The sequence below is a fragment of the Aotus nancymaae genome, unplaced genomic scaffold, assembly GCF_030222135.1.
Source record: "Aotus nancymaae isolate 86718 unplaced genomic scaffold, 86718_ANA_hifiasm-v0.15.2.pri h1tg000124l, whole genome shotgun sequence".
In the NCBI taxonomy this organism is placed as follows: domain Eukaryota; kingdom Metazoa; phylum Chordata; class Mammalia; order Primates; family Aotidae; genus Aotus; species Aotus nancymaae.
The window spans coordinates 502,397-523,723 of NW_026988539.1; the positions used below are offsets into that span (position 1 = coordinate 502,397).

General features: G+C 54.7%; 1 protein-coding gene across 1 annotated transcript in view; it reads left to right on the forward strand.

Annotated features, from left to right (window-relative positions):
• The first annotated feature begins 1,166 nt into the window (after window positions 1–1,166).
• The window catches only part of AP3D1 (adaptor related protein complex 3 subunit delta 1), a 46,425-nt gene continuing 26,264 nt past the window's right edge, over window positions 1,167–21,327 (forward strand). Inside the window, exons 1-5 of the mRNA XM_012435835.3 lie at window positions 1,167–1,494; window positions 16,190–16,285; window positions 17,082–17,162; window positions 17,808–17,888; window positions 20,941–21,048. Of these exons, the coding sequence (XP_012291258.3) occupies window positions 1,399–1,494; window positions 16,190–16,285; window positions 17,082–17,162; window positions 17,808–17,888; window positions 20,941–21,048 (462 nt within the window). The 5' untranslated portion in view covers window positions 1,167–1,398. The remainder of the gene's footprint in view (window positions 1,495–16,189; window positions 16,286–17,081; window positions 17,163–17,807; window positions 17,889–20,940; window positions 21,049–21,327) is intronic.

Consider the following 21,327-nt stretch of genomic DNA (forward strand, 5'->3'; position numbering starts at 1 on the left):
CATAGCTTTCTGTAGCCTTGACCTCCTGGTCTCCAGTGGTCCTCCTGCCTCAACCTCTACTGTAGCGGGGACTAAAGGTGTGCACCATCATGCATGGCTAGTGTGTGTGTGTGTGTGTGTGTGTGTGTGTGTGTGTAGAGCTGGGGTCTCACTATGTCACCAGGGTGGTCTCAAACTCCTGAGCTTAGGTGATCCTCCTGCCTTGGTATCCAAAGTTTGTGTGTGTGTGTGTGCGTGCATGTGCCAGTCTCACTCTATCGCCCAGGCTGGAATGCAGTGGCACAGTCTCTGCTCACTGCAACCTCTGCCTCCCGGGTTCAAGTGATTGTCCTGCCTCAGCCTCCCAAGCAGCTAGGAGCCTGCCACTACGCCCAGCTAATTTTTGTATTTTTAGTAGAGACGCAGCTTCATCATGCTGGTCATGCAGGTCTCTAATTCCTGACCTCAAGTGATCCTCCTGCCTCGACCTCCCAAAGTCCTGGGATTACAGGCGTGAACCACCACGCCTGGCCAAGCCTCGAAAGTTTTTTTACAATCTTAATGATGTATCTTGGAGGGCAAGGACCCAGTACCCCCATTTACTGCTGCATGATTGGCACAAAATGGGCCCTCGATAAACGTTTAATGAATGAATGACAATGTCGAAGTACCGTCCTTGGCCTCATTTTCTTTCTGTGGGCATGTTAATCCCTGCCCTGCTCATTTCACAAGATGTTGTGAGGCCGCGGGAACCATAGGATCCGTCCCCCGCCGCCCAGTAGTTGGGTTTGGAGGCTCTCAGGCCGCGTCAGCTTTTACATTCAGGAAAGGCGGAGCTCCAGTCTTCCCCGGGAACTTGCCGGCTAAGCTCCACGTGTGCGCCCCGCCCATACCTGTCAGCTGATGGGAGGGTCAGGACCGGGCTTTAAGGGGCGTGGCAAGAAGTCACAACGAGGAAGAAGGTGGAGTTTCGGAGGCCACTGACCAATGAAAGCTCAGATCTGTGGGCCGGAAAAGGCGGGGACACACGCCGGAGAAGGTGTTGCCACATTTCCATTGGACCACCTGTCGTCGTCAGGGAAACGCAGCGTCTGCCCCGCCGAGGAGGTGGCGGGGCGGGGCTTCCTGGGAGGCGGGGCTTCCGGGGCCGACTCGGTTGGGACCGGGCGCTTGCCGTCAGCTGACCTGCCGCCATCTTGTCCGCCATTTGCAAGTGGCCCGGAGCGGGATCACGGCACCTGCTGAGCGGGTCGCCGCCTCTGCCGCGGTCCTCGGACCCCGCCGCCGCCCTGGCCTGGGAGCCTGCCCCGCCGCAGCGGCCGGCTGCGCAGCGCTCCGCGGGCGGCAGGCGCGGGCCCCGGGCCCCCTCGCGGCGCCCAACCGCGGGCCTCCCGGGGCACAAGCCCGTGGGCCGCCGCGATGGCCCTCAAGATGGTGAAGGGCAGCATCGATCGCATGTTCGACAAGAACCTGCAAGACTTGGTCCGCGGCATCCGCAACCACAAGGAGGACGAGGTGAGCCCGGCGCGCCAAGGGGCGGCTCGGCCTGGTCACTGCCCCGGCCCCGGGCCTGGCCCTGCTCACTGGGCCTGCTCGGTCTGCAGCCCGCCTGGGCTCTTAGTTCGAGGTCCCGCTTTGGGCTCCGGCCCTGCCTGCCCCGGGCCTGGGGCGCCGCCCACCTCCTCGGTCCCCCAGCCTCAGTTTATCCCCGAGGGGGCGAAGGTCCTGAGGCCGCGCCTCTCGGGTCCTCGTCTCGGCGGATCCCCGAGGGGAAGCGCTGCTGTAAATGTAACGGTTTGGGCCCCGCCGATGGGTGCCCTTCCCCTGGACCCTCATTTCACTCGCTCAGAGGGAGATGCGGGCCCGCCTCCCCCTCGGCTCGAATGACCCCTCCCAGGAGACTTGTGAGGTCCCTGGGCAGAGATTCTCCAACCCGAGCGTGTTTCCGAATCACCGATTAAAAATGCAGGGTCCCGGGCCCCGCCCCCGGACCCTGCCGGGGGTCCTGGGCCGCCCCTGGAGAAACTCCTTCCTCCTGGGTGGTGTAAACGCGCGTCGAGGTCTCTCCCTGGGGCCTGGCTGGGAGCCGGCCGGAGTAGGGGGTGTTGTTGGTGTTGGGGCCTTGCCTCCTGTGCCCCTGTTTCGAGGCAGGCGGGGCTGCTGCTGGGAGGGAGGAAGGACTCTCCATCCTAAGCCCCAGTGAGGTAGCAGCTTGGGGGAGCCTGGAATGGGGAAGCTGACTTCGAGTAGGAACCTGAAAGCCAGGGCGAGGAAATCCTTTTCCAGAAGTAAAATTACAACCATGGGCATCGTTTCCTTCTCGCTCCTCCCTTCCCCCAACCTGTGACCTAGATTGGAGAAGAATGGGCTTAGTGGCCACCAAGCGCCTGGCTTCATTGACGGGGCCCGAGCAGCCCTTGGGCAGTGGAAGCCTTAGAACGCCTCCTACCTAAGCGACTGCCTGCCTGCTTCCCTGCTTGGACAGCGAGGCGGCCCTGAAGGAGAGCAGCAGTCTGATACGGCACCAGCCCCACTACCAGAGGCTGTGTGGGGCACGAGGTGCCAGGAGGGCAGGGCCATTAAGAGATTTGCTTGCAGGCACCAAGTCCCTCAGCCCATGCTCCTCTCCCTGCGAACCTGAGCTCTTGCCATATGCTTACACCTTTACGTTTTTCCACAAGTGTGGCTTCGCCTGCCCCCACCTTAATGAGGTCTTTTTTGTCCTTCTCCACCCCCATTCCCGTCTCTTCGGCCTCCTTGATTGTCATCATCTCAGAAGCACTCCCTAACTGCTTTGGTTACAATGTGTAACTAACTCGATAATGTTCAGATTCTTTGTGATGCTCAGCCAACAGAGACGGAAGTCCAGCTCAAAGCTGTCTCCCTGTGCTGGCTTTGAGGCGGCGCTTCCCTCACACCCCCCTAATGGAATCTTTTTTTTTTTTTTTTTTTTTTGAGACAGAGTTTCGCTCTTGTTACCCGGGCTGGAGTGCAATGGCTCGATCTCGGCTCACCGCAACCTCCACCTCCTGGGTTCAGGCAGTTCTCCTGCCTCAGCCTCCTGAGTAGCTGGGATTACAGGCACGTGCCACCATGCCCAGCTAATTTTTTGTATTTTTAGTAGAGACGAGGTTTCACCATGTTGACCAGGATGGTCTCGATCTCCTGACCTCGTGATCCACCCGCCTCGGCCTCCCAAAGCCAAATGGAATCTTGAAAGCATTGCTGATGGGCCTGGTTTTTACTGTGCTGAGCGTGGTTTACCAGATTGGAAATGTGACTTGCTTCCCGAGAGGACCTTTTCTTCATGGGCAGGATCTCCCAGTGCCCGTCCCTGCCCCTTTCAGCACATGCCACTGAGCAGTGTGTTCTGGGATCCTGAGTACAGGCCAAGGGGTCTGCCCAGTGGACGACCACACCTTTAGTCAGGAGCGTGGTTTTCAGGGAGGTGTGCCTGTCTTCATTGGGTAGTTTCTGAGCCTGGGTTTCTTCCTTTGGAATTGGTGAGAGTTGATAGCGCTTTCCCCACAAGGATGGGCCCGTTCAAGGGAGTACTGGTGTTGGAAACTTTCTTTTTTTGAGACGGAGTCTCCCTCTGTTGTCCAGGCTGGAGTGCAGTGGCACCATCTCGGCTCACGGCATCCTGCGCCTCCCAGGTTCAAGTGATTCTCTTGCCTTAGCCTCCCGATTGCTGGGACTACAGGCGCTCACCAAAACTCCTGGTTAATTTTCTGTATTTTTAGTAGCGATGGGGTTTCACCATGTTAGCTAGGATGGGCTCAATCTCCTGAACTTGTGATCCTCCACCCACCTTGGCCTCCCAAAGTTCTGGGATTATGGGTGTGAGCCACTGCGCCTGGCCCTTTTTTTGTTTTTCTGAGACAGAGTTTTGCTCTTGTTGCCCAGGCTAGAGTCAGTGGCGTGATCTCGGCTCACCGCAACCTCTGCTTCCCAGGTTCAAGGGATTCCTGCCTCAGCCTCCTGAGTAGCTGGGATTACAGGCATGCGCCACCATGCCTGGCTAATTCTGTATTTTTAGTAGAGACAGGGTTTCACCATGTTGGTCAGACTGGTCCCGAACTCCTGATCCCGGGTAATCTGCTTGCCTCGGCCTCCCAAAGTGCTGGGATTACAGGTGTGAACCATCGCAACTGGCCAGGAAACATTTTTATAACGGCGCAGGGCTGTCCTTAAAGTCCCAGGCTTCCTCAAGGGCCCTGCCATCGGCCAATCGGCGATTTCAGGCAGGACACAGGAACCCTGGTTTTCTCATCGGAAGACCATTGCTGTGGCCCCCAGGGTCTTGACTCAGGTGTTCACATCTGATTCTGGATGTTCTCTGCAGCTGCGGGAGTCTCCTGATTGGAGAGCAGCAAATGACTGTTCAGCGACAGTTCTAGTGGCCCCCCCAGCCCCTCCACTCGCTTTAAAAAAGCAGCTCCCTGTAGACCGAATGTTGTAGGTTCTTCCCTCCCGCCCACTGCACCCGGAATGAGGACTGTTGACAGTGTATTTTTTCTGCAGCAGTATAGTTTCCAAAAAAAGTTCCATTTCGTAATAGATTTTCACCTAAAAGTTGAGTGTGGCATCATGGAAACAAGGCTTAGCAGTGACTCTGAGAGCCTTGTGGAAGGCAGCGCGATTGAGTGGAATCACATGAAGTTTGGGAGATGCGCGTCCAGGTGCTTGGCTACCTTCATGGGGTGGCCCACGGAGAGCCCCTGCTCTGTGTCCTCCTGTGTAAGCGGGGATGACAGTCGCCTCCCTCCTTGCTGAATGATGCTGAGGATGCTGCAGTGAAACACGGTTTTCTGGAAGCGCCAGGGTGCTCTAAGAGGTTGTCTAGTTCACTTTTCCAGTCCTCAGGCTGTGACCTCTTTGTGGGTTGTAAGTTCAATTTAGTGGGTTATGCTAGGTCAGAAAAAGGAAAAGAAACAAGAAAATAGCAGAGTCCAGGAACGTACAGTAATTGTCCTGTCCTGAAACTTTGATTTCTGCGTGTGATACTTGTGTGCATGTGTGAGCTTACTGGGTTACCATGCAAAACCCATTGAGATGAGTCCAGAAAACGTGAGAAGTCGTGGTCTGCTTGGCGCGTGCGTTGGTCTACTTGCGTTGCCTGCATCCTTAAGAATCAGCAAGGATGATGTTGGCAGGTGGGTGGAAATCCACCTGGGGGTGTCCTCAGCTTCTAAAGCTCAATAGAACTGGGACAAAGCCAGACCACTTTTCATGTTTCCTTCTCACAAGTCCTTTTCATAGTTTTGGGAAAGTTTTCTCCCCTTTTTCTTTTTTTTTATTATTTTTTATTTTCTTCTCTTTTTTTCCCCCCTCAAGGTGGAGTGTCGCTGTGTCACCCAGGCTGGAGTGCATTGGTGTGATCTCGGCTCACTGCAGGTTTTACCTACCGAGTTCAAGCAGTTCTCCCTGCCTCAGCCTCCTGAGCCAACTCCGACTCTCTCTATGATTTGAACTGAATGTGTTTTCTGTTTTTCTTTTAAATGACATCAGTCATTCCCTTAAATCAGCGTCTGCCCCTCAGCACTGTGGATGTTGGGGCTGGATCATTCTTTGGGTAGAGCCTTTCTGGGCAGGAGAGGGTGCTGGGCAGCGTCCCTACCCCCACCCACTTCATGCCAGGAGCTCCTCCAGTCATGCCAATCACAGGTGGCCCTGGACAAAAGTATCTCTTGGAGGTAGAATTGTCCCCAAATTAAAGGCCGCTGACCCCACTTGATGGTAAGAACAGTCTCCCAGAATTCCCAAATGCCTCCCGTTGTCCAGGTGCCCTCGACCCCTGTGTTCTCATGGTGGTGGTGGACGAGGATGTGCTTCTAGATGTGCTTCCTCCCCACCCCTGGGCCTCTTTAATTGTGAAATATGCAATGCATAGAACATTGCACAGCTAATTTTTTTTTTTTTTTTGAGGCGGAGTTTCGCTCTTGTTACTCAGGCTGGAGTGCAATGGCGCGATCTCGGCTCTCTGCAACCTCCGCCTCCTGGGTTCAGGCAATTCTCCTGCCTCAGCCTCCTGAGTAGCTGGGATTATAGGCTCCTGCCAGCACACCCAGCTAATTTTTGTATTTTTAGTAGGGACAGGATTTACCATGTTGGCCAGGGTGGTCTCGAACTTCTGATCTCAGGTGATCCACGCCCCCCCCACCGACTTGGCCTCCCAAAGTGCTGGGATTACAGGCATGAGCCACGACACCCTGCCTGTACAGCTAACGATGATAATGATTCTGACTTCTGTGAGTTTAATTTCATTGACTTCCTTGTAGTTTTTTTTTTTTTCTTTGAGACAGAGTCTAGCTCTATCACCAGGCTGGAGTGCAATGGTGCAATCTCAGCTCACTGCAACCTCCACCTCCTGGGTTTAAGCAATTCTCCTGCCTCAGCCTCCTGAGTACCGGGGATTACAGGTGCGCACCACCACATCCAGCTAGTTTTTCTATTTTTAGTAGAGATGGGTTTCACCATGTGGGTTCGGATGGTCTCGAAGTCCTGACCTTATGATGTGCCTGCCTTGGCCTCCCACAGTGCTGAGATGACAGGCGTGAGCCACTGGCCTGGCCTTGCTTGTCGTTTTTTTTTTTTTTTTTTTTTTTTTTGAGACGGAGTTTCGCTCTTGATACCCAGGCTGGAGTGCAATGGCGCGATCTCGGCTCACCGCAACCTCCGTCTCCTGGGTTCAGGCAATTCTCCTGCCTCAGCCTCCTGAGTAGCTGGGATTACAGGCACGCGCCACCATGCCCAGCTAATTTTTTGTATTAGTAGAGACAGGGTTTCACCATGTTGACCAGGATGGTCTCGATCTCCTGACCTCGTGATCCACCCGCCTCGGCCTCCCAAAGTGCTGGGATTACAGGCTTGAGCCACGGCGCCCGGCTGCTTGTAGTTTTATCACTTAAGTTTGTGTCCTTGAACCACAGCTGTGTGTGCTTTGCTGTCCAGCCCGGTGGGAGCTGTCCTTGGTCCTTGCCCTGGGTGACTGTGCTGTTTACACACAGCTTCCGTACATAGTCTCTGGTCGGTGGACGTGTGGGTGGGTGGTTTCCATGTGGGGTCGTTTTATGAATGGTGTTTTTTTTTAGGCTAGTCAAGTGAAGCAGTGGGAGTCTTTTTTTTTTTTTTTTTTTGAGACAGAGTCTTGCTCTGTCGCCAGGCGCCAAGCTGGAGTGCAATGGCACGATCTCGGCTCACCGCAACCTCTGCCTCCCGGGTTCAAGCAATTCTGCCTCAGCCTCCCGAGTAGCTGGGACTACAGGCATGCGCCACCATGCCCAGCAAATTTTTATAGTTTTTTAGTAGAGATGGGGTTTCACCATGTTGGCCAGGATGGTCTCGATCTCTTGACCTCGTGATCCGCCCACCTCAGCCTCCCAAAGTGCTGGGATTACAGGTGCGAGCCACCGTGCCCGGCCTATGAGTGGTCTTAAGCCGTGGAGGCATGAGGTCTGCCCAGCCCCCAGGACAGTGCCTGCTGCCTGCAGAGCTCCCGACTCCCGCTCCCTGCAGCGAGTATGAAAGCCGAGGAAGCCTTGCCTCCCGCAGCCGGTCGGCAGGGCTGGGGTGTGCAGGGGGTGCTGCTGTAGTGTCAGCTGCCCTGCTTGTGTGTGTGGTTCACTCGTTGATGGGCAGTTAGCTGTTTGCATTCTTCTGAACCTGTCTCTCTAGGGCTTGGGCCTCTTTGTTTTACTCCTTTGCAGGGGTTTTCGAAAGGCAGCCTCTGGGCAGAAGGCTTGGTACGTGTGGGTGAAAGTGGCTTCAAGGCCAAGGCACGTGGGCCCGCGAGGGGCATGTGTGTGTGGGGGTGGGCTTCTTGGTGATACTCACTTGTAACTGGCTTTTGAGTGATACTCACTTGCGTCTCACCTTGGAGAGCCGGAAAGACCAGAGGGCAGGAGTGGCGGCTCTAGACCTGGGTGTACTCTGGCCACTCCTTGGCACTGTGGACGTTGGGGCCGGAGTGTTCTTGGGGTGGGGGTGTGTGGGGCACTGCAGGGTGCTGAGCAGCATCCCTGGCCTCCACCCCATGCCTGGATTTCCCCCAGCCATGGCAACCACCAGTGCTGCAGACATCCCCCAGTGTCACCTGGAGGGGCAGAGTCACCTGCTGGGAAACACGGCCCTGGGAGCTCCTGGATCTCTGGTGGCCGACTTGTCCATGTGGCAGTGAGACAGGCGGAAGGGCATCTGCAGTGTGGCCGCTCTGTGCTGCGTGGTCCCTGATGCCTCTGCTAATCTGTGTCCAGGGCCTGAGGACCCTCCTCTGCTCTGCCCTGGCCTCCTGCCCTCAGGGAGCTGTGGTCCAGATGGAGCCTCACGTCCTTCCTGGCCCCATCCTATGATATGCTGAGCCAAGGTGGTTCCTTTCTTTGAGCAGTTGTATTGAGATGTAATTTACATGCCATAAAATCTGCTTGTTGTAGGCATGAAATTCAGTAGATTTCAGTGTATTTCCAAATGTACAGTGATTCAGCATGGTGTAACTTTGGAACAAAGAAACCTCATGCCCTGGCAACCACTGACCTGCTGTCTCTGTGGATTTGAGGTGGAAGGGTTTTTGTTTGTTTGTTTTTTGAGACACAGTCTCCCTCTGTCACCCAGGCTGGAGTGCAGTGACACGATCTTTGCTTACTGCAGCCTCTGCCTCCCAGGTTCAAGAGATTCCCCAGCCTCAGCCTCTCGAGTAGCTGGGATTACAGGCGCCTGCCACCACACTTGGCTAAGCTTTGTATTTTTAGTAGAGATGGGGTTTCAGCACATTGGCCAGGCTGATCTCGAACTCCTGACCTCAAGTGATCCTCCCCACTCTGCCTCCCAAAGTGCTGGGATTATGGGCTTAAGCTACTCTGCCCAGCCTTGAGTCGGAGGGTTTTATGGTGACCGTGCCACCCCGCAGACATTATCCAGGCTGAGCCGAGGGGCATCGAGTTGCAGGACTGAGCTCAGAGACGATGTCTGGGGTCTGGTCCTAGATAGGGCTGTTTCTGGCCTCTGCCCTGCGTGTCTGTTGTTAGTGTGTCGCCTGGCCTCAGTCGTGGGAGTGGAGGTAGGTCTGGGTGTGGGGGCCTTGGCTCGATGCTGCCTCAGGGTTTCTGCATCTGCTCTACTCCTGGGTGCAGAGGGCGTTGAACTTGTCCACAAGAGTATAAAGCAGGGCAACGTCCTGTGGAAAAGCAGCAGCGTGCTCCGTGGGGGAGCTCTTTTCCTGTTGGCGTGGACTCTCCTGCTTCTGGGGCTCAGTGGCTTTTCTTTCTGAATTGGAAGTGATGGTGATCATGGATGGTAACTATTACCCTGGCAGGGTGGAGCACTTTGCTGGCGCGCCTTCTTCCCTGCCCCGCTTACTGTCAGGACTTGAATTCTTCGTCTGAGACACTCGAATGCCATGGGAACAATGGTTCAGATCCATCACCAGGACGTCGTGCACACAGTCGGCTCTGCTGGCCTTGCTACCTGGCAGAAGGGCTCTAGGCCCAAAGGCCAGAAGCAGGTGCTGTAAAAGCTTTTCATCGCGCTCGACCACAGAGATGGGGTCCAGCTCAAAGCTGTGAGCTGTGCTGGCTTAGAGGCAGCACTTTGCTTTTGTTCTTTCCTGAAATGGAGTCTCACTCTGTCACCCAGGCTGGAGTGCAGTGGTGCAATCTCGGCTCGCTGCAACCTCCCTCTCCCGGGTTCAAGTGATTCTCCTGCCTCAGCCTCCCGAGTGGCTGGGATTATAGGCACCTGCCACCGCACCTGGCTGATTTCTGTATTTTTGTAGACATGGGGTTTCACCATGTTGGCCGGGCTGTTCGTGAACTCCTGACCTTGTGATCCCCTACCTCGGCCTCCCAAAGTGCCGAGATTACAGGCGTGAGCCACTCTGCCCAGCCTAGGCAACACTTTCACTTATTTCATTTTTAATTTTTTTTTGGCAGAGCCTTGCTGTGTTGCCCAGGCTGGAGTGCAATGGTACGATCACTGCTCACTGCAGTCTCGGCTACCTGGGCCTGAGCAGTCCTCTTACCTCAGCCTTCCAGGTAGCTGGGACTACCCGGTATGCCACCACACCGGCTAACTTGTTGTTTTTTATTTTTTTGAGACGGTCTCAAAAATCTCATCTTTACAGAAATATACAAAAATTAGCCAGGCATGTTGGTGTGTGCCTGTAGTCCCAGCTACTTGGAAGGCTGAAGCAGGAGAATCACTTCAACCTGGGAGGCAGAGTTTGCAGTGAGCCCAAGATCGCACCACTACACTCCAGCCTGGGTGACAGAGTGAGACTTCATCTCAAAAAAAAAAAAAAAAAAAAAAAAAAAAGAGGCCAGGCGCTGTGGCTCACTCCTGTAATCCCAGCACTTTGGGAGGCAGAGGCAGGCAGCCCAGGAGATCAGGAGTTCAAGACCAGCCTGGCCAACGTGGTGAAACCCCATCTCTACTAAAAATACAAAAATGAGCTGGCCGCAGTGGTGTGCGCCTGTAGTCCCAGCTACTCGGGAGGCTGAGGCAGGAGGATCTCTTGAGCATGGGAGGTTGAGGCTGCAGTGAGCTGAGATTAGGTTGCTGCCCCTTAGCCTGTGCAACAGAGGAAATGTCCGTCTTTGATGAAAGAAAAGAAAACGAAACAAAAGAGAAAGTACCCCAGGGAGTTCTCCTGTGTATCGGGGGTTTCAATGGCCTGTCTTACGGTAGCCCTGCGGAGTTAGTGGATAAAGGAAATACGCATCCTGTGTTCTAAATACGTTCCAGAAGAATTAAGTAGATGTTGAAACCAGCATCAGTGTTTTCGTATTTCATTTGCTCTGTGGTGAAGTGTGAATTTTGTGTGGCACTAGCCGAGGTGTTTGAGAAATTTTACCATGTTGCTGCTCTAATTTCTGTTTATTTTTGTAGAAAGTGTCAATAATGTATAGTCACATTATACCTTAAAATAATTTAAATCTATGTTTATAATCTTCTGTAAATCATGTCTCCATATCTCAACTATAAATTTTTCTTTCTTCAGGGTGGGTGCGGTGGCTCGCACCTGTAATACCAGCACTTTGGGAGGCTGAGGCAGGCAGATCACCTGAGGTCAGCAGTTCGAGACCAGCCTGGCCAACATGGCCAGGTTGTAAAAATACAAGAATTAGATGGGCGTGGTGCACCTGTAGTCCCAGCTACTCGGGAGGCTGAGGCAGGAGAATCGCTTCAACCTGGGAGGCGAAGGTTGCAGTGAGTTGAGATCACACCATTGTTCTTTAGCCTGGGTGACAGAGTGAGACCCTGTCCCAAAAAAAAGATTTTTTTTTCTTTTTTCTTGTGAAAGGAGAATAAATATTCACTTCAGTTAGCCACACTCTGTGGAAATAAAAGTTAGTTTATTTATTTTAATTAATTTTTTGAGACTGAGCACGATCTCAGCTCACTGCAACCTCCACCTCCTGGGTTCAAGCGATTCTCCTGCCTCAGCCTCCTGAGTAGCTGGGATTACAGGTGTGTGCCACCATGCCCAGCTAAATTTTGTATTTTTAGTAGAGATGGGGTTTCACCATGTTGGCCAGGATGGTCTCATTCTCTTGACCTCGAGATCTGCTTGCGTCGGCCTCCCAAAGTTGCTGGGATTACAGGCGTGAGCTACTACTCCCGGCCTATTTGTTTATCAAGACAGAGTCTAGTTCTGTTGCTCTGTTGCCCGGGCTGGTGTGAAGTGGCGCCATCTCGGTTCTGCTTCTTCCACCTCCTGGGTTCAAGCAATGGCTGCTACCTCAGCCTCTTGAGTATAGAGTTATAGGTTAGGACCTCTGTGCCCGGCTGACTTTTGTAGTTTTAGTAGAGAGGGGTTTCACCATCATGGCCAGGCTGGTCTCGAACTCCTGACCTTGTGATTCACCCACCTCAGCCTCCAAAAGTGCTGGGATTACAGGCGTGAGTCACCGTTGTGCCCAGTCGATCTTTCTTTCTCTCCCTCCCTTCCTTCTTTTCTGTCTTTCAGTCTTTCTTTCTCTCTCTTTATTCTTTTTTGAGACAGAGTCTTGTTCTGTCACCCCGGCTGGAGTACAGTGGCGTGAACTCTGCTCAATGCAACCTCCTCCGCCTCCTGGGTTTAAGCAGTTCTTTGCCTCAGCCTCACAAGTAGCTGGGATTACAGGCGCCTGCCACCACACCTGGCTAATTTTTTGTATTTTTAGTAGAGATGGGTTTTCACCATGTTGGCCATGCTGGTCTTGAACTCCTGACTTCATGATCTACCTGCCTTGGCCTCCCAAAGTGCTGGGATTACAGGCATGACCCACTGCGCCCGGCCTGTTTATTTTTGAGACAGGGTTGTCTCACTCTATCATCTAAGCTGGAGTACAGCGGCGTGATCTTGGCTGACTACAGCCTCGACCTCCTGGGCTGAAGGGCTCCTCCCACCTCAGCCTCCTGAGTAGCTCGGACTTCAGGCATGCACCACCACACCTGGCTAATTTTTGTATTTTTTGTAGAGACTGGGTCTCGCTGTGTTGCCCAGGCTGGTCTCAAACTCCTCGGCTCAAGCGATCCTCCCACCTTGGCCTCCCACAGTGCTGGGATTGCACGCAGGAGCCCCCACACCTGGTGAGTGCTTATTTCTTTCAGCTGCCTGTGCTGGGTACAGTGACTGAGCTCCCTTTGAGAAGAGCCACAAAAAAACTAGACGTGGCTGGGCACAGTGGCTCATGTATGTAATCCCTGCACTTTGGGAGGCCGAGGCGGGCGGATCATGAGGTCAAGAGATTGGGACCATCCTTGCCAACATGGTGAAACCCTGTCTCTACTGAAAATAGAAAAATTAGCCTGGTCTGGTGATGGGTGCCTGTAATCTCAGCTAGTCGGGAGGCTGAGGCAGAAGAATCACTTGAACCCGGGAGGCGGAGGTTGCAGTGAGCTGAGATCGCACCACTGCACTCCAGCCTGACAACAGAGCGAGACTTCATCTCAAAAAACAACAGGCCAGGCGCGGTGGCTCACGCCTGTAATCCCAGTACTTTGTGAGGCCAAGGTGGGTGGATCACGAGATCGGGACCATCCTGGCTAACATAGTGAAACCCCATCTCTACTAAAAATACAAAAATTAGCTGGGCATGGTGGCACACACCTGTAATCCCAGCTACTCAGGAGGCTGAGGCAGGGGAATCTCTTGAACCGGGGAGGCAGAGGTTGCAGTGAGCCCAGATCATGCCACTGCACTCCAGCCTGGTGACCAAGTGAGACTCCATCTCAAAAAACAAAAACAGAAAATAACAAAGAAAAAACCCCAGATGTTTCCCAGAGCTTTGCTTGTCTTGTTCTCTGGTGCCTTCTGGTAGTGTTTTTAAAAGATGTTGGTGTGAGGTTTGGTCTGAGAGGAGCTGCTTGGACTTTATCAGAAGTTAAGAAGCCAAGAGGGAGGCCCACGGCTGTGACCCACCCGGAGTTCCTGGACTGCCTAGAGAGCTGACTAGTGGCTGGACGTGGTGGCGCACAGTTGTGGTCCCAGTGCTTTGGGAGGCTGAGGTGGGAGGATCACTTGAGTCTGGTCTGTGGAGGCTGCAGTGAGCGGTGGTTGCAGCCCTGCACTCCAGCCTAGGCAACAGAGTGAGACCCTGTTTCAAAAAAAAAAAAAAAAAAAAAATAGCAAGCAACTGTCTGGGACAGAGCCACCACGTTGTGTTTATCCGTTCGTCAGCACCCGTGGGGTGAGCGCGCGGGCTGCTCCTATTCCAAGCCACTATGAATGCTGCTGCCGTGTGCTTCATGCGCTTGTTTTTGTTTGGACACCTGTTTTCCATCCCCTTGGGTGCACGCCCGGCAGCGGAATTGCTGGGTCAGGTGGTGGCTCCACGTGGAACCTTGGAGGAGCCCCAGGCTGGTTTCCCGGGCAGCGGCGCAGTCTGCCATCCCCCTTGCCCTGCGTGAGATCTGACCTCTGCACGCCTGTGATTGTCTTTTTGTTCTTGTTAAATCGTGAACGGTCCTGACCCTTTGAGCAGCAGGAGCGGGTCATCCTTGCTCTGGGGATGGGAGCACAGTCCTGGAGCAGGGTTTAGTAATTTGAAGCCTGCGGGAGGATCCTGTGACACTCGTTCTGTTGTACAGCATTGGATCGTAAAACATTCAGCAAAATATTCTATGTCCCTGTGCCCCCTCCCCCCGCCACTCCCCCACAGCCGTGGCTTCTTTGGGCCTGGTGCTGCTGGCAGCCGAGCTTGGGGTGTGGTCCTGGGTGACACGTGAGTGGCGGGTACTGCTCTGGCTGCTTTGAGGCCAGCTACGGTGGGGCTGGGGATGGCAGTGTGATGGCGTGGGCTTGCCAAGCTGGAGGAACTTCGCACCCCAACGTCGGGGGCCAGCAGGACGGGGCTTGGGCAGCCATCACTCCTGGGCCATTGTCGGATAATGGAGAGGGGCTCTGGTGTGTCAGGAGGGCTTGTCATGGGGCCCTCGTCGTCCACTGGTGGCGTCGCTCCGAGCCTGTGCTGCTCCCTGTCTCTCTCCTGGCAGACGGGGTGGGTTCTCTCTGGGGCCAGCGTGTCGTCCACCCGGCTTGGCTCTGGTGCTGTGTGGGGCGCTTCATGCATGCCACTCCCTCGGGAACCTCGTCTGCTGTTCTGGACCTTGTGCCTGAGTCCGTGTGGGTCAGAACCCTTCTTGATGGTGTTTTGGAGACACACACAGTTAGTGAGCAGGCCAGGGGGAATCCAGACACATCCGCCAAAACCTGAGCACGCTGTTCACAGCAGCAAGAGACACTGGCTGAAGGCCGGGAGGCCCCACACATGCGTCCACCGAGGAGGAGGCGGACAGTGGGGCATGTGTAGTGGAATTCTGTGTGCCACCACCACTGCCGAGTTCCAGAACATTTCTCAGCCTAGAAAGAAACCGAACCCTCCCTGTCTCCTCCCCCAGCCTCGGGCACCTTCAAATCCCCTTCCTGTCTCTGGATGGCCTGATCTGGACATTTCATATAAATGGATCATACAGTGTGGTCTCTTAGGTCTTTCTTTTTTTTTTGAGACAAAATCTGGCTCTGCTGCCCAGGCTAGAGTGCAGTGGTGGGATATCGGCTCACTGCAACTTCCGCCTCCTGGGCCTAAGCAATTCTCCTGTCTCAGCCTCCTGAGTAGCTGGAATTATAGGCGCCTGCCACCACACCCAGCTAATTTTTTATATTTCTGGTAGAGACGGGGTTTCACGATGTTGGTCAGGATGGTCTCAAACTCCTGACCTCAAGAGATCCACCCAAAACGCCTGAGGCCAGCCTTTTTTTTTTTTTTTTTTTTGAGATGGAGTTTCACTCTTGTTACCCAGGCTGGAGTGCAATGACGCGATCTCGGCTCACCGCAACCTCAGCCTCCTGGGTTCAGGCAATTCTCCTGCCTCAGCCCCCTGAGTAGCTGGGATTATAGGTGCCCTGCACCATGTCTGGCTAACTTTTTGTATTTTTTGTAAAGACAGGGTTTCACACATTTTGGCCAGGCTGGTCTTGAATTTCAGACCTCAAGTGATCTGTCCTCCGTGGTCTCCCAAAGTGCTGTCATTACAGGCATAGCCATGGGGCCCAGCCCCTGTTTTTTTTGTTTTATTTTTTTGGTGGGGTCTTGTTCTGTTGCCCAGGCTGGAGTACAGTGGTACGATCATAGCTCTCCACAGCCTTGACCATCCAGGCTCAAGGGATCCTCCCACCTAGCTGGGACTATGGGTGGCGCCAGCACACCTGGCTAGTTGTGTTATTTGTAGTAGAGACGGGGATCTCACTATGTTGCCTAGGCTGTTGTTGAACTCCTTGCCCCAAGTGATCCACCTGCCTCAGCCTCCCGAAGTGTTGGGAGTACAGGCATGAGCCATGGTGTCCAGCCTGCCTTCTTTATTAAATCGTTATTATTATTATTATTTTGAGATGGAGTCTTGCCCTGTCGCCCAGGCCAGAGTGCAGTGGCACGATCTTGGCTCACTGCAACCTCTGCCTCCTGGATTCAGATGGTTCTCCTGCCTCAGCCTCCCAAGTAGCTGGGATTACAGGCATGTGCCATCACACCCAGCTAATTTTTTTATTTTAATAGAGACGAGGTTTTACCATGTTGGCCAGGCTGGTCTCAAACTCTTGACGTTGTGATCTGCCTGCCTCAGCCTCCCAAAGTGCTGGGATTACAGGCATGAGCCGCCGCACCCAGCCTGAAATCATTATTCGTAACCATCTTAGCTGGCCGTTTGTCAATTTTGCGTTTATCCCCCACTTCAGGCAAAATACATCTCCCAGTGCATCGATGAGATCAAGCAGGAGCTGAAGCAGGACAACATCGCAGTGAAGGCGAACGCGGTCTGCAAGCTGACCTACGTGAGTGCCTCCGGGTCCCGTGCCCAGCACTTGGGCTGCGTCTCGGCTCAGCGCGTGTCCAGCTGTTCATCAGCCCGTCCGTGCACCTTCAGTCATTGGTACCACCTGCTGTCGGCCAGCCACTCAGGGCCGACCCAGAGTCCTGGAGTGGCGAGCCATGATTGTCACGTGGGCGTCAGGTGGGCCAGAAGGGGACGACCTACGGGCCTTGGTCGTGGCCCAGAGGGAGCCCCATGGGGTCCTCTTCTGGATGGGGTTCACTAGGGACGCCCCTCACCTGCAGACAGCTCCTGCTACAGGCTGGGCCGGGATGCCTAGTGGGCAGAGCTGTGGCCATGGACCTTCCTGGGTTGGCTCCCCTCCTGGCTGCAGTTCCAGGTCAGTGTGTGAGCTGGAGGACAGGCACTCCGCTCTCTGGCCTGGTTCCTCGTGGGAGATAGGGAGATGAAGGGCTCGTCCAGGGTCCCCCAGGCTGCAGTTCATCTGGTTTATCTATTTCAAGGAGCCGATTCACCAAGGGTTGCTACGGGAATCTAACCAGTACCCATAAGCACCAGCTGTCCAATTGCAGACGTTTACCCTCTTTTTAGTGCTTGTCACTAACCTGTCTCTGTAGTTTTTAAATGTCAGAGTCACATGTCAGAAGAAATTCAAGGCCCCAGGAGAATATATTGGGTGGTCTGTTGACAGGGAGTGAGTCTGTTCCATGTGCTGGGAGGGAGCGTTTGATGCCAGGGCTGAAACCCTTTGTCTCCGCTTGGCTTGTGAGTGCCATTTTCTGTGTGTCCCGTAACAGTTACAGATGCTGGGGTACGACATCAGCTGGGCCGCCTTCAACATCATAGAAGTCATGAGCGCCTCCAAGTTCACCTTCAAGGTGAGGTTCTGGGGCGGCCAGGCTGGCAGGGTGGGGAGCGATCACAGGCATGAGCCACTGTGCCCGGCCAATTTTTATGATTTATTTATTTATTTTGAGACAAGAGTCTTGCTCTTTTACCCAAGGTGGATTCAGTGGCTTATAATCCTAGCACTTTGGGAGGCTGAGGCGGGTGGATCACTTGAGATCAGGAGTTCGAGACCAGTGGGGCCAACATGGTGAAACCCCTGTCTCTACTAAAAATAACAAAATTTAGGGCTGGGCGCGGTGGTACCCGCCTGTAGTCCCAGCTACTTGGGAAGCTGAGACAGGAGAATTGCCTAAACCTGGGAGGTGGAGGTTGCAGTGAGTTGAGATTGCGCCACTGCACTCCAGCCTGGGCAACAGAGCGAGACGTTGTCTCCAACGGGGGAAAGAAAAGAACAACCCTCATATTTCAAACTCTGAGGATTCCTCGTGGAATTTTGAGGAAACCTGGGTTTCTTCAAATGCCAGCTGGTTCCCACTTGCCAGTGGTCCCGTGTCCAGGCCGTGGGCGTTGCTGCCGGGCTGGGCATTGCCTGCTCTGGATGCTGCGGAGCGGAGTGCGAGCTCCTGGAGGCTGCGGGTGCCCAGACTCTGATGCGCTTGTCTGTTCTCTCCCAGCGAATCGGCTACCTCGCTGCTTCCCAGAGCTTTCACGAAGGCACCGACGTCATCATGCTGACCACCAATCAGATCCGTAAGGTCGGTGTCCCTGAGCCGAGGCCGCTCCCTGCTGAGTGCAGCGCTGTCCGCTGCCAGAGCGTCTAGTCTCCACACTGGTCTTCCTGTGGGTTGCAGGCGCCTTTGGCCTGAGGGTCATCAGTACGACTATGTCTGTGGGTCCTTGAGTGCCAGCGCGACTTCGGCAGCCACAGTATTCCCGGTGGACACTGAGAAGCACCCCCGCGGGTCTGAGCCCGCAATCCCTGGCGGGCTTGTGAGGCGGAGGGATGCCGAGCAGTGCGGCGTGCCCTTCCCTCGCTCACCACCTGGAGGGGCCGGTGGATGGAACTCCGGGGTCCAGTGGAGGCTGACCTCTGCAGTGGCCCTGTTTTTCCCTTCTCTCCTCATGGTAGCGCCTGCTGTGACTGTGGGCACTTCGCTGCCCATGTAGGGTGCATCCTGCCCCCGGGTTCTTTTGAGTCCCACGAGGTGCATTTTTCAGCCCCATGTCCATGTTGCATTTTGAAATGGTCATGGAGGCCATTGGGTGGTAAACATCTTCTTTGGCCCCCAAGCTGTCAGTACCTTTGGTTCCCGCCTCTTGGAGGAGTTGGGGTGTTGGAGAATCAGGCCCACTCTTCTTGTAGGTAGCTGGCTCCCTTCTGGCCCCAGACCACACCTCAGAGGCCACAGCCCCAGCTCTCCAATGTCCTCGTGCAAGGACTGGACCCTGTGGCCATTGTCGACCCCACGGGGTGACCTGGAGATCTGGGTTGGGGGCTGCAGCATGCCGAGGGAGAGGTGTGGGGGCGCTGGCTGTGTACTGATGCCCAGCACAATGTGGTGCCAGTCCTGATCCTGTCGGCTCTGCTGGTCTCCTTGTGGGCAATGTTTTGGAGCTGGGCGTCCTGCGTGGGGCACAGGCGACACACGTTGTAGGTGTTGTAGGGCTCTCAGGTCGTGGCCATGAGGGAGGGTGGCTGCAGTGCCTCACAGGAGGGGTGGGTGGGAGTCTGGCCTACTGAGAGGAGGATGGGATGGGGTTGCAGGTGGTAACTGGGAGGGAAGCGGGAGGGAGGGGGCTCTGGCTACCCTGGACACCCAGGTGGCGCTACCCAGGGAGTAGGGTCATATCTCCGGCCCAGCTTTGTGTCTGCTGCTGATGGGCTTGGCCCAGCGGGTCCCTGCATGAGCACCTCATTTGGGACTTGGACCCACTCTTGTCTTGCCAGGTGTTCTGGGCTGTTAGACTGCGTGTGTCGGGCACGGCTGTGACCCGGGCCTGCCTGCTTCCTGCACACACGTGTATCTGCTGGTACTTGCACTGGCCTGGGCTCGGACACAGGTGGTGCCTGTGGGGCCCTGGCACTGCCAGTTAGCACCTGCTTCCTTCATGTGAGATCATATCCCCAGATGCTTGCAGTTTACTGCATCATTTTGGTTTTTTTATTTATATATTTTTGAGATGGAGTCTAGCTCTGTCACTCTGGAGTGCAGTGTGATCTCGGCTCACTGTGCCCTCTGCCTCCTGGGTTCAACTGATTCCCCTGTCTCAGCCTCCTGAGGAGCTGGGATCACAGGTGCCCACTACCACACCAGGCTAATTTTTGTATTTTTTGTAGAGATGGGTTTTCGCCTAGTTGGCCAAGCTGGTCTCAAACTCCTGACCTCAAGTGATCTGCCCACCTTGGCTTCCCAAAGTGCTGAGATTATAGGTGTCAGCCACCACGCCCAGCCTCATTTTTTTTTTCTTAATAAAAATTTATTTTCTTCCATTTTTTTTGAGACAGGGTTTTACTCTGTCACCCAGGCTGGAGAGCAGTGGTGGCATCATAGCTCACTGCAGCCTCAGCCTCCTAGGCTCAAGCGATCTTCCCACCTTAGCCTCCTGAGTAGCTGGGACTACAGGTGTGCACCATCAGGCCTGGCTAATTTTTTGTATTTTTTTGTAGAGATGGGGGTGCGGGGGGTTCACTGTATTACCCAGGCTGGTCTCGAACCCCTGGGCTCAAGTGATCCTTGTACTTTGGCCTCCCAAAGTGGTAGGATTACAGATGTGAGCCACCGCTCCCGGCTCTCTGTGTCATTATAAAAGAACCTGTGGCTGCTGAAGCATCTGCCGTGGGGCCTGCACGGCAGGGGCCCTTCCAGGGCTGGGGCTCCTGGCTGCTCATGATGACCCGAACATTCTCCTGACTGACCTTCTTTTCCAAGGCGTCCATGGCAGCTTCCCAGGCACATCTGCTGCTCCCCTCTACCCTTTGGCACATTGGGCTCGATTAGAAGTCTAGCCATCCACCAGGCGCGTTGGCTCAAGCTGTAATCCCAGAACTTTGGGAGGCTGAGTGGGTGGATCACAAGGTCAGGAGTTCCAGACCAGCCTGGCCAACATGGTGAAACCTTATCTCTCCTAAAAAAAAAAAAATAGAAAAATTAGCTGGGCATGGTGGCATGTGCCTGTAGTCCAGCTACTCAGGAGGCTGAGGCGGGAGAATTGCTTGAACCTGGGAGGTGGAGGTTGCAGTGAGCTGAGATTGTGCCACTGCACTCCAGCCTGGGTGACAGAGCGAGACTCCATCTCAAAAAAAAAAAAAAAAAGAAAAAGCTGGCCTTGTCATATTTTGACCACAAAACGTTAACCCTGAAAACGGATATCTGTAGCTACATATAAATATGACAGGTTCCAGGAGGAGCCAAGAAACTTGGCCGATTCACACACGCAGCGTTTCAGCCTGTGCCCAAGACCTCACTGTCCCCAGCCGCTCCCACCCAGGAGAAAGCAAGAAACTCGGCCGATTCCCACGCGCAGAGCGTTTCAGCCTGTGCCCCAGACCTCAGTCCGCAGCTGTGCCCATCCTGGCTCCTCTCTTGGTGACAGAGTCTCCCACGGGCTGTAAATTGTTCCTCCTCGTCCAAGTTCAGCTCCAGACCCCTCTGCGGCAGGGGTGCTGAGGCACAGCTGCACCTCGGGGATGTGCCGAGTCCTGGGGTGTTCTGGGAGGATCGCACTCCTGCTGCTCCGAGAGACGCAGGCGTCAGACGTGCCGCCCAGGGCAGCCTGCCCACGGCCCCTTTCTCTCTCACTTTCCAGGACCTGAGTAGCCCCAGCCAGTACGACACAGGCGTTGCACTGACAGGTCTGTCCTGCTTTGTCACTCCAGACCTTGCCAGAGACCTGGCAAATGACATCATGACGCTGGTGAGTTGGTGAGCGAGCCCACCACCCCTGCGTCTCTACTGGGGGAAAAGCTCGGTCAGTGGCACGCCAGGGAAGCCTGGCCACGCGGAAGCATGCCAGGGTTCCCGGTGCATGGCCCGCCTGAGATGGGAACCAAATCACTGTCACCTGTTGGGGCAAGTCTTGGGCTGCTTCTGTTCCTGCGTTTCTGAGTTCATCTTTGAAATCGTTGTGCTGAGAGGAGGAACAGGGTCTCCCTGATGGGCCAGGCCGGACTGGGGATGTTTGCCCGAGGCCTGA